Source organism: Rousettus aegyptiacus, unplaced genomic scaffold (genome assembly GCF_014176215.1).
Source record: "Rousettus aegyptiacus isolate mRouAeg1 unplaced genomic scaffold, mRouAeg1.p scaffold_m13_p_17, whole genome shotgun sequence".
Taxonomy (NCBI): Eukaryota; Metazoa; Chordata; class Mammalia; order Chiroptera; family Pteropodidae; genus Rousettus; species Rousettus aegyptiacus.
This window is the reverse complement of record NW_023416292.1, coordinates 34,594,082-34,606,615: the sequence shown is the minus strand read 5'-3', so window position 1 is coordinate 34,606,615 and position 12,534 is coordinate 34,594,082. Positions and strand designations below refer to the sequence as shown.

At 55.8% G+C, this 12,534-nt stretch overlaps 1 protein-coding gene across 1 annotated transcript; it reads right to left on the bottom strand.

Moving 5' to 3' along the window:
* Nucleotides 1-9,154: 9,154 nt before the first annotated feature.
* KCNA10 (potassium voltage-gated channel subfamily A member 10) lies at nt 9,155-11,084 on the bottom strand. The gene has a single exon (XM_016155556.2). The coding sequence runs from the start codon at nt 10,715-10,717 to the stop codon at nt 9,182-9,184; it is 1,536 nt and encodes a 511-aa protein (XP_016011042.2). The 5' UTR covers nt 10,718-11,084; the 3' UTR covers nt 9,155-9,181.
* Between the last annotated feature and the right edge of the window lie 1,450 nt (nt 11,085-12,534).

Genomic DNA, 12,534 nt, shown 5'->3' with positions numbered 1-12,534 from the left:
AGCCCCTTTGACTGACTTTTAATTGTCCTTCAAACCTGGCCTCAGTCCAAACCTCTTCAGGACGCTCCTGACCAGGCTGGAGGCCCAGGGCCCTCCCCGTGCCCCGGCTCTTCTCAGTGTAATGCTTCGTATGCTGACATGTAAGTCCTTGTCCGTCTCTGCTGTGGACTGTGGGCTCTCTGAGGACAGACACTACTCCTCTCATTTTGATAGCTTGGGTGCCTGACTCATGGAATGCCACTCTCAAGTGCTGTTAAAGAGATAGATGGATGGATGAATGAATGAATGAACAAATGATTCAGAGAGGGCCTCAAGAATCTCACTGCTGATACCGTTGTCCTCTTTCCTCTCGAGTCTTTACCCGCGCCCCCGACACGCACACTCGCACGCTCAGGCCCTCCCTGCATCTTCCCCTTCTCGTCCCTGGAACAGTCCCAGTCCTTCGCCGTCCCTGGAGGAGGCTCAGCGCGTGTTGGAAGGACACTGAGGGGGAGAGAAGGTGGCCGAGCTGCCTCTAGGGTTTTAAGGTTCTGCCCAGAACCCGCACTGGGCTCTGTTCCAGGCCCCGTTCTCTGTGGGGTCTGCGAGGGGATAAGGGGTCTTGGGAAGGGCGGTCAGCACATCTGTTGTCAGGGGCAACCTGGAGGCCAGTGGGAGCAGTGGGAGGGGACCCTGGCAGGTCCGGGCTGACTCACTGCCTGGTCTCCCATCAGCTCTGCCTGCTGATGAGAACCAGGGCAGGGAGAGGGCAGAGGGCAGCTGAGCACGCCTCGTGGCTGTCACAGCCACCCGCCCACCCTGCCTCTGCTGCCCGGGGCCTGTGGCCACGGCCACGCTCCAGCCCTGCAGGGTTGGCCTCTGGGCCTGGCTCATGCCCTGCCCTTTACCTGCTCTGTCTTTTCTCTCTAGCCTGTGAACTGCTCCTCATCCTTCAAGACCAGCTTAGGTGCCTGTGCTTTGAGATGACTCCCATCTTCCCACTTCCTAATTGTTCAGCAGGGATCTTTACAATGGCATTTATCTGGCATTTATCCTGTCCTAGTCACTCACAGGTTGGTCTCCCTGCACCAGCCCCTGACGGATGGCACCAGAGTCTTCCCTTTGAATCCTCAGCACCCAGGGGAGCTCCTGGCACACTGCAGAGGCCAAGCGCCAGAGAGGGACTTAGGCCTGGTGACAGGAGAGGCAAATCGCTGCCCAAGTGGCATGAATCACGAGTGCGGGGAAGCATGAGCTCACAAGGACATGAGTGTACCGGCACAGTCACACGCACGCACGCACACACACACACACACACACACACAGAGTCTCCCAAGGACCTGCCCCGCCCAGTGCCCCTCCCTGCCCCTGCCCACATGCAGGCAGCGTCCTCAGGCTGACAGTCCCATTGCCACTTCCTCTCCCTTCCTTGTCACTCAATTTTCCTGCCAGTTCTTCTCATGCTAATGAGAGGAAGCATTTGGCCAGGGAGAAGCTTGGAAAGGAAGTCTTTGAAATGGAAATGTTATGACAAAGTGATGGATTGTTTTCTGAGCTGTGCAGTTTGTTTCTTGCTTGCGGCAGAAGGGAAAATAGAGCTGAGACAGGAATGGCAGAGGCCGCCCCTGTCAGAGAGCCCCGGACTGCCTGAAATGCAAGCGAAGGCGGCCCGAGGCAGGAAGAGGGAGTGCGGGGTGACCGGCGAGCCCCGGGCAGGCAGAGGGACGCGGCCGGGGCCCTGCCTGGCAGGGCGTACAGCAGCTTCCTGCTGAGGACGCCTGGTCTGTCCTTCAGGGCTGGCCTCTGGGCCTCTGCACCTGCCATCCCTTTGCCTGAGGGCCCTTGGCACTTTCTCTGACCTGTGAACTGCTCCTCATCCTTCAAAACCAGCGTAAAAGGTCACCTCCTCTAAGGAGACCCCTACTGCACATGATGCCCAGCTCACCGAAACCCTCCGAACCGCAGGAATTCTCACCGGCTGAGCCTTGGCTGCTCGGTTTACTTGGGACTAATTAGAATTGTCACTGGTCTTGTTAATTAAAGAGGATGTTTTGAGAACCTACTGTGTGAAGCACTGTTCTGTGCATCGTGTCCACCAGTGAACACAACAGATGGACCCCCCCCCCTCGTGGAGCTCTGTGGGGGGCATGGACGATGTGAGCCAGGTCGCACATTCGATGGTTTAAACGTCATGGGGAAAAGCAGAGAGGCGTGAAAATGACGGAGAGTGCTGTGACCTTTATGCTTTAAAATGAGGTGGGGAGCAAAGGCTTCCAGAAAGGTGGATTTGAGCAAAAAAACGTGAAAGAGAGGATAAGGCACGCAGACGTGAGGGAGGGATGAGCGTTACAGGTAGAAGGAACAGCGTGTGAAGATTACTGAGCCCATAGTAAGGAGAAGCTACCGGGAGATAAATACGGAAACGTTAATTTGTGCCTTTTATCTTTCTAATGACATGACCCTATCTTTGAGATCAGGAGTCACATCTCAATCATGTTCGTGTCCTTCAGAGCACTTAGTATTTGACAGAGCAATTTTTCGGTCGTTGTGTGTTGAATGAATAAACAAACTCCAAACTGTCCCTCTCTACGCTCAACAGGGCGAGGGCTGCCGGGACTCAGCTCTTGTCCTGGAGTGCCCTCTAGTGACCCGATTGCAAATGCCAGCTTCGGACACCTTGTTTTTATATTTTGCAACTTTCCTCCTCCCCGCCCCAAGTCCCCAAGGCAGTGGCCAACCAAACAATAGAACTTATTAAGTGCCTACTATGCGCAGGGCACAGTGCCAGCTCCCGCAGGAGACATGGTCCCTGTCCTCGAACCCCTCAGTCACGGGACCTCTTGCTGGCTGGCCTTTTTCCCCTCAGTCTTTGTTCTCCGGTGTCCGCCCTCTGTAAACTTTCTAGATCCCCGGTAATATCGGGATTACATTTTGGGCTGCAGGTGACCAGGCGAGGCTATACCTGCCGTGTGTGTCTGAGGGGCTTGGGGACAGCACTGGCCCTTCCGGATTGCTGGAACAGCCCTTCACCCCAGGGAATTCCAGCTCCGGGGAGCTGGGACCACAGCCAGGGTCCGGTGTATCAGACACACCCTGCGGTTTCCGGGCAGGGGCCCGTTAAGATGCAGATCACAGCTGTCTCCCCGTTCAGGCTGGTGGAACTGTGCCTTCTTTTTAGGGACTGCTCACGGGCCCCGCCGTCTCCTCTGAGCTGGTGGCCTTGGTCTCCTCGGGGCCAATGCCGAAGCTCCGTCCATAGGTGCTGAGCCTCCCCCCCCCTTTTGTCCTTGCCCTCTCCTCTGGCCCCGGCCACGGAACTTGAGAGTCCCTTTCTTTCCCAGGGCTCCTCTGTTTAGCACCGAGACCAGAATAACTGTGTCCTTGGAGCTTTATTTTTAGGTCCTGTGAGAGGGAACAAGGAGCCTCGGAAGACAGGCCTCTCATGTGTCAAGGAGTGTTCTGGGGGGCGGGGCAGCCACGCCTCCTGCGGCTCGGCTCTGGCTCTCAACCGTCGCTTGGGAGTCCTGCAAACCGAGCCCCAGATCTCAGCCGCTGTCCACGCGTCTGCTCCCTGGGGTGGGGGGCTCATTGCTCACAGAGAGAGGGTTGTTCATGAGCAGCGAAGTAGATTGCGGGCAGAAGCCTGTCCAGATGCTCAGGCTTGTGTCCCCAGGACTCCCTGAGCCACGCTGGTGGCCAGTCTCTCAGCCGTAGCTCCTGAGACGGCGAGGCAGGCGGCCCCAAGCTGGAGGGATGCTCGGGCCCGAGCCCCAGCACCTGGGCCTGTGGCCCTGTGGGGTTTGGACGATATGTAAGAAGTAGATGCCCCCCAAGCACTTTCCGTGGACTGGGTGGTTTCAAAGACAAGTTTATTTCTCACAGTTCTGGAGGCCGGAAGTTCAAGATCAAGGTGACGGCAAGGTTGGTTTCTCCTGAGGCCTCGCTCCTGGGCTTGCAGAAGGCCACCTCCTCACCGTGTCCCGTGTGGCCTTTCCTCGGTGCCCACACACCCCAACTGTCTCTTCCTCTTAAGGACATCGGTCATATGGGATTAGGACTGCACCTGAATTAGGGCCTCACCTTTATGACCTCATTTAACCTTAATTGCCTCTTTGAAGAACCTGGCAGCAGCCTCGCTGGGGGTTAGGGGGAGACCACAGGGCTGTTAGAGGGACATAATGTAGTCTGCCTCCCGGAGGAGTGTCCTCTCCTCCCCACTGTGCCGGTCAGCCCCAGACCGCCCTGCCGCTCACCAGCCCTTCTCCCTCCAGCCCTAAGAGCAGCCCCTCCCCCAGGGCTAAAGCTCGTGCTGGGATGGGTCAGACCCCGAAGGGCGCCGGTACCTCGTAGGATCCAGAATGACTCCCTCCACAGTGACAGAGGGACACTGGAAAATCACCGCCCCCCCCCCCCCGGAGGTACCTGAGCTACAGAGGTGAGAAAGGGTGACGCAGAGGACCGTGGTCTTTCCCACATAGCTGGCCTCCCTGGCCTGAGGTCTCAGGGACAATTACACTGGGCATTTGTCTGAGCCTTGTCAAAGTGAACTCTCTCTCTCTCTCTCTCTCTCTCTCTCTCTCTCTCTATTTCTCTCTCTTCAGATATTTATGGAGCACACCTGGCACTGGGCGCTAAAGCCACAGAGGTGAGCAAGCCACAGTCTTCATCCCCGTGGAGCTGCGCAGGGTGCGGGTTATCAGGAGCTCGTTACGGTGAGATTTGTTGAGACGGGCCACGTTTCAGGTTTTGAACATTCTGTCCTGCTGTTCTCTCAGCTGACTGCAATGTCCTAGACAGGTTAGTTTTTCTGAAACCACATTCCATGGCCAGACTGTTTTTCACACCAATGAGTGTCCCAGTGTTTTTAGTCCAGAGGGAGCGTCCACAGTGAGCCTGTGTTTTTTTGGGCCCCTGACATGGGGCAGAGAAGAAGAAGGGGAGGGGGCCGGGACCTCGGTTCCGCTGGCTGGTGGAAGCCTGTCCCTCCCTGGGACCGAGGACCAGCTCCGCAGGGGCCCCTTGGACTTTCCAGCCTCCGGACAACCTACACTTTGCCCCCTCCCCAGTGAGATGCAGCCCTTGTAGTCCTGGCAGGATTCGCTGGAGGATCAGAGAGCCGAAGCCAGAGGGCAGCCGAGAGCCGCGACGTGAGGGTGGCTCAGCAGGGGTGCCGCTGTGGGCTGGCGGCAGCAGGGGCCGGGCAGGGCTCCCCGGCCCAAACTGGACTGGCCGGGTGGGAGAGAGGAGAGGCAGCCATGACTCTCTCCTTAGGCCCGTTGGTGACGCTAAAAACAGGACAACCAGCCCAAATTAGAATTGCTTATGCTGAGCCTCTCTCTGGTCACCAAACCGAGACTTAATTGCAGTTTCGGTTCTCGCAGAAGTGGAAACTTAAACCAGTCAACCAGGAATCGCCTGATCAGCGCTAGTTCGAGAACCCGCCCGCTAGAGGCCTGCCATCCCCTGACGGAGAGGAACTTGGCAGTAGCCAACCCGCTTTTTTGCCAGGACAGCCCCCTTGTTCCTGGTCCCTTTTGCCTTTAAAAGTCTCTCATTTTGTACAGCTCCTGGGATGCTGCCGGATTTGAATTGATTTTTGCTCAAATAAACTCTTAACATTTTTAATATGCCTCAGTTTATCTCTTAACAGTTTGCAGCCCCCAATGTCGAAGGCGGTGGAGGTGAGGACTCTCCTATCAGGCCTCCTGGCCACCACAGGGGATGTCAGGGAGGGGGTGGGGACCCTAAAAGCCATGACTTCTTTCCTTGGTGGAATAAGACCCCATCCTGCAAGGCGGGTGTTGCTCAGAGGCTCTCTCATTGGACGCCAGAGGCTGCACCTCGCAGGCAAGTCACCTCCTTCTCGGGGGTCCCTGGTGAATGCCACTGCCAGCCCCACATAGGTCCACGAAGGGTGCCATCCCTTGAACCCTCTGGCCCGAGTATGGGTGCACAGCTCCAGGGCGCGGGCTCTGGGCCACTGACTCAAAGGGTAGTGAGCAGGAGCGACGTGTACCCCGTGTACCCCACGGTCAGGTTTAAGAGCTGCCGCGTCGATTCACGGTCTCCTGGATGTCTTCATAACAGACACCGGGCCGTCTTAGTTTTCTATAGCTGCAGCAACAAAGGTCCACACACCTGGTGGCTTGAAACACCACGAAGTTATTTATTATCTCAGCAGGCTGCCTTCTTTCAGGGGGCTCTGGGGGCGAGTCTATCCCATTGCCTTTTCCGGTGTCTACGGGCCGCCCACGTTCCGCGACTCTGGCCTCTGCGGCCACCGGCACGTCTCCCGGCGCTGACCTCCTGCCTCCCGCTTATCAGGACCCGGTGCCTCCATCGGTTCCGCCCCCATGTTTTACCTTTAGCTAAGGAATTTCATACATGATCTTATTTAATCCCCACGATAACCCTGGGAGCTTGGCGTTGCTGATTATTTCTGTCATATATTTTTTTTCTGGCATATTTGCATGTGTTATTTCTCTGAACGGTGGAACAGTGGGGTGGTGTGGGGAAGAGGGAGCTCAGCCATGGCCCTTCTGGCTCAGAAGAGCAGAAGATGCACCCAAAGTCCCTAATGAGGTTCGCTGTCATTCTCCCCACATGCATCTGACAGACACCTCAGCGACAGGAGTGAGGCAGCATTCATTATCTGGTGACATTTTGCAGGCAGCTTCTCACCTCCGCTTCCCCTGAGATGCAATAACAAAAGTTTGTCTGATCTTCCCTTTACCCGGCTCCCAGCTCCCTGCCACCCCCAGCTCCTTTTCATCCCTGCTTTTGAGGGCAGGCATTCTCCTGTCTCTAGGATGTGCCGCCGGGTGACACAGTGGTCCCTGGGGACACCGGGGTGGCTTTCTTCCTGTAGCTTCAAAGGGCCTTTGGAGTGCTCCACTCCATGGGCGAATGCATTTTCTTTTTTAGGAGGCCGGAATTAGCTGCTGAGGGGGACAGGGGCATCTTGGGGGTCCCCTTCATTTCCGTCCCCAGGACCTTAATAAAGAGGGAACAAAGGGGTAAAGGGCGGGCCTGGGGAGAGGGCCGGGGTGGGGCCTTGTCCCTGGAGGAGGGACAGCACTTCTTCGTCAGCAGCTGGCGTGACGGTGGCCTGAGCAGGGCTTCCTGGGAGCAGGGGCCTGCTGGGGTGGAGCCAGCCTGGGTCAGTGCATGGCCCCACAGCGTCAGGGCCTGCGGGGAGGAGTCCCAACTGTCCCGGGGAGACGGGACTTCCAGGGTGCTTGTCCGGAAGGGCTACCTTTTGAAAGCTCAGGTGTCCTACTGGAAAGCTTGTGAAGAGGTCCGAAACAAGGCTTTCTGAGAAAGCTTCTGAGAGACGGTGGTCGTGGGGACATGTTTCCCTCCGTGTTTCGTGCTTGACCCCCTTGCACCCGTCCCCTCTGCCCGGCCTCTCTCCTTCCCCTTTGGTCAGCGGGTCACTTCGGGTGCTCCTCTGTAGACCACAGATTTCACTGCAAACAGGAGAATGGACAGTGAGGGGGGCCCCCAGCGCCCGTCCCCGATGGCGCGGCGCTGGCACACAGGGACGACGTGACACCAGCCCCGTTGCCAGTGGCGACACGAGGAGCGGAGGGTTTGCTATTGCGGCCTCACCCCCGGCACCAGCGGAAGGCCCGGGCCTGCTGCCTGGGCATCGTGCAGTGACCTCTGGGGCTGCGGCCTTGTGTCTCACAGCGTCGAGTGGAGCTGGGTGTGTCCCAGGGTTGTGTGTTGTGGGTTTGTGCTTTGGGTTAGTGGAGTGGAGCTCTGCAGTGAACTGAGGCCTAGGGGCGTTTTCCCAGTGTTGACTTACCTTTGAGGTGTGGCAAGGTGTTGAGTATTTGGCCTGAAGAAGGCGCTGGGCCTCCTTATTTGAGGGGGTAAATGGGGAGGGACAGAGTGGAGACTCCCTCTCTCCACCCCTCCCCTACCCCCGCCTTTGAGGATCCCCAGCTCCATTCCCTCATCCTCGGGGCTTGGTGAGCAGAGCAGGACCCTCTCCCAAGAGGGCAGTTCCCCAGGTGGGCCTGCCACAACCACTGTCCTTGGGGAGGCCTGGCCTCTGGGCATAAGCCTTAGGGCCCTTCTACTTCTGCCTCATCTGCCCCACAGGCTGCTGGTCAATTCCGATGTCTCAGTGGGAGCCGAACCCCAAGGCAGGTGGACATGACCATTTTTCTGGAGCAGTCCTCCACGGCCCCTGACGACACACTTCTTCCTCTTCACAGGAAGACCCGCACTCAGGGTCCCCAGCCGGTGCATAAGTTCATGGAGATGGGCCAGGTGAAAAGCACCTGGGAATGCGTCTACTTGTCCACTTCCCAAGGAAGAAATGGAGGAGCAAGGTGCCAGGCAGGCACTGCCTTCCCAGGTTGCGAGGAGGTGAGGGGACCCCCCTTAGGAAAAAGTGTTTCTGTCCACGGGTTTGCTGCCTATATCCTCCAAAAGACAGCCCTAAAACCTCTCTCCTTCTCCCCCCAATTCCTTCACATCCATCAGTGCAGAGAGCGCTAGACTAGTAGGCAGGAGATTTGAGTCCAGCTTTGAATGTGTCACTGTTTTGGGGGGACCTTAGGTACGTGGCTGTCCTTCTAGTTTGTTTGTGGCTGCATGATTAGTATGGGAATAATAATCAAATCTCTTCTACTGGTTATTTTGAGCCGGGGTGAGATAATGTAGGGAAAAAGCTTTGGAAAATTTATGTAATGCTCCGCAAGGGTAAGGTATTATTATTAAACAAAGCTGAACTCTTCATTGCTCATCGCAATCCTTGGCCTTTCAATATGCCTCCTCTAAGGGAGACCAAAGCCAGTGCCTTTTCATCCTTAATGTGAAAAATGAATCACTCGTGACCTTGTTAAAATGCAGATTCTGATTCAGTAGGTCTGGGCTGGGCCTGGTTTCTGCACCTCCTTGCTCTTAGGTGATGCCAATACCGCTAGTCTTAGGGACCACAGGTGAGAAGCAAGGATCTGAACTACCCCCTCACAAGAAAGGAGAATGAGATCTTCCCATAGTCAGCTGAGAAGAATCAGCTGAGAGAATACAGGAGGAGTATGGGTTTATTAAAACAGCTCACAGTCAAAGATGGCCTGTTGGTCACAAAAGGTGCATTTTGGTCTTTGGGAAAACAGAGAGCAAGAGGCGGGGGAAGGGGGAGAGAGAGACATACAGAGACAAAGGGAGCCAAGAAGCCCTGCTCGGATCACTTCCTGGACTTCTCGGCAGAGCAGCCCCCATTGCTCTTGCTGAGAGAGTCTGTGCTGCCCAGCCTTGAGCCCGCACTGTTGAGGATCCTGTTGATTTCTCTTGGGAGGTTTTGCTTCTCCTCATTCTCGGTCTCCCGATGGTAGAAGTAGTTAAAGTTGGAGACAATGACAGGCACGGGGAGGGCAATGGTGAGGACCCCCGCGATGGCACACAGAATGCCCACAATCTTCCCCCCCGCAGTGATCGGGCACATGTCACCGTAGCCCACAGTTGTCATGGTGACCACTGCCCACCAGAAACCGTCAGGAATGCTAGAGAAATGGGACTCAGGCTCGTCCACCTCGGCAAAGTAGACCGCGCTGGAGAAGAGGATGACCCCGATGAAGAGGAAGAAGATGAGCAGCCCCAGCTCCTGCATGGACGCCTTCAGCGTCTGCCCCAGGATCTGCAGCCCCTTGGAATGGCGGGAGAGCTTGAAGATGCGGAAGACCCGCACCAGCCGGATGATCCTCAGGATGGCCAGGGACATGTTCTGCTGAGCGCTCGGCTCCGTCTCCTGGACCAGCTCTGTGATGACGGTCGCAAAGTAGGGGATGATGGAGATGATATCAATGACGTTCATGATGTTCCTGAAGAAGCCGGTCTTGCTGGGGCAGACCACGAACCGCAGCACCAGTTCGAAGGTGAACCACACGATGCAGGTGGACTCCACCATGAAGAAAGGGTCCGTGAACATGGTGTGGGAGAGGCCCGTCTTGCTTGCGTTGAGGCTGGGGTCTTTCGCCGCCTTCAGCTCCCTGTCCTCTCGGAACTCAGGTAACGTCTCCAGGCAGAAGATGGTGATGGAGATGATCACAACCAACACGGAGACCACGGCCACGCCACGGGCGGCACTGGAGCTCTCGGGGTACTCAAAGAGGAGCCAGAACTGCTGGTGGAAGTCATTGGTGGGGAGCAATGTTTCGGGGTCTTTGATGAAGCCTTCGTCCTCCCGGAACTGGTCCATGGCCTCGCTCCCCAGCTCATAGAAGGTGATCTCATCAGCGAAGACGTCGATAGGGACATTGGCTGGCCGCCGGATTTTCCCACCAGACTGGTAATAATATAGGATTCCATCAAAACTGGGCCGGTTCCTGTCAAAGAAATACTCATTTCTCATGGAGTCGAAGAACTGCATCCTTTTCTCCCGGTCTCCCAGGAGGGTCTCTGGGAACTGATCGAGGGTTCTGAGCTGGGTCTCAAACCTCAGCCCAGCAATGTTGATGATCACGCGCTGGTTCCCCTCACTCAGGACCACCGGCTCAGGCCCTGGGGGATCGCCGTAGTCCCCTGGGTGCTTGGAGAAGGCCATTTCGTGGTTGGTGCTGTCGCTGATGAGGATCCTCCAGTTGGAGAAGGCGCTGCTCCCAGGCCGGCCTTTTGGGCTGGTTGGGTCCAAGTCTGTGGTGTAGCCTGGCTGTTCCTGGATTTCATCCGAGTTATCAAAATTGACCAGAGCAACCTCCATTTCTTTCCAGCCACACACATCCATTCTAGGGGAGTCGGGGGAGAAGCATGAAGACCTTCAGCCTTCCCTGCCTGCCGTGAGCTGTGGAGAAGAAGTTCATTACGTAGGAGCTAGGATAGGGCACAGCGGGCCTTTGATCACTGACGTAAGGGACACCATTGGATTAGGACATGATTTATGTTTAGCTTGGGGAAGGAACCTCATGGTCATTTGGGCAACCTTCCCTTGAGGTCATTTTGTACCATCTGAATCTTCCCACGCTAGTAACAGGGAAATTGCAAAGAAGGAGCCTGGTCAAGAGAGGAAAACAGCCAAAGAGGGTCTCCGCACCCGATGGCAGATAGAGGCCATAATGAAAGAGGAAGCTAACGTTCCTTAACAATAAAACACGTACTTGGGCATTTGTATGAAGTTCTCCAGTGTACCCACCTTTGCCTGGCCCAGTCTGGCCCTTAACACCTTTCTCTCACACTCCAGGGCCAGTCCCTCACATCTTCTTTTAGTTATATCTTGAAAATATCTAGACTCCAACCATTTCTCATCACCTCCGCCACTACTTCTTGGACCAAGTGGTGGGGCAGCTGTGAGTACATGAACCCAATAGATGCTGTTGGGGTGGGCACCGGCCCTGTCCTCATTGGCAACTCCCAGGCCTGTCTGGAGGGAGCATTAACTGAGATCCCGCACGTAAGATGCCTGGTGGAAATATCACTGAATTATAACTATTGTCTTTGCCAATTTCCCCACATAACAAGAACTTTAGAAGCCAACAGCCATCAGCATTGTATTGTGGCCTAAGTCCAAGATGTTTGTGAGGAATGATTTCATTTAAAAAAATCACTTTAGGCAGGTAGGAAGTAACGTGTGTGTGTGCATGCGTGCATGTGCTCACGTGCGTTTGTGTGTGTGTGTGTGTTGGGGTGGGGTTAAGGAGAACATGCCCAATGGGTTTAGACAGTCACAAACATAGACTAAGATACTCCCTCAGAGCCACTCAAGCTTTGATGTCAAATTAAGAACGCTGTAACCAAGCGGGCTGGGGACGAGGGCGGGGGGAGGTAACACCTGTAGTGGTCACAGCCTTGGGAGCAGTTTCACATGCAGATGACAAGGGACATCAATGGATCAATGGTCAGCGTTGCAGACTTCTCAAAGTGGTCCCACATTCCCATTCGCTTCTCACTTCTAAGGGACGATGGTCATGTGAGCCAAGTTCAGAGTTGGTTCTGTCCCCGGGCTGTCCTCCTCGGCCCCACTTTGGCCCCTGGGAGAAGCTGGACACCCTGGGTGGGGTGTGACGCCCAGTGTGGGGCTGAGGTATTGGGAGCCAGCACCCATGGCGCCTGGCAGGGTCCCGGAGCCTGCTCTGCTTACGGAGTGTGGGGCTGCTGATGGCTTCCCCTGAGTCCCACGTCTCTTCCTCTGCCTGGTGTCCTAAGGCTTCGATGGAATTGCCAGCCCTCAAGGATGAACTCTTATTCATAGAGTTCATCATATTTAATTCATAGAGTTCATCATCGTGATCATCGTATTTAAGAGTCTTCCATAGTGTCCGATTCCACTCATAATCGCTGCGCTTGCCTGGCACGGTGCCGAGACAGTGCATTGGGTTTAAACAACCCCTTGTCCCCTCCAAACGTACCTGTGTGTCCCTCCCTCCAGCCACTATTTCTGCAGACCAGCCACCTTCACGCCGTCCTTCTAACTTCACTGAAGATGAAGCTTTCCCTGAGGACAACAGGAGAAGGTCCTCTTGCCCTCCCGCGAACCCCCAGGACAAGATTTTGGCACAGTGTTGTCTGATCCATGTCGTATCCCCCCAGAACTTTGTCGCCTTTGGG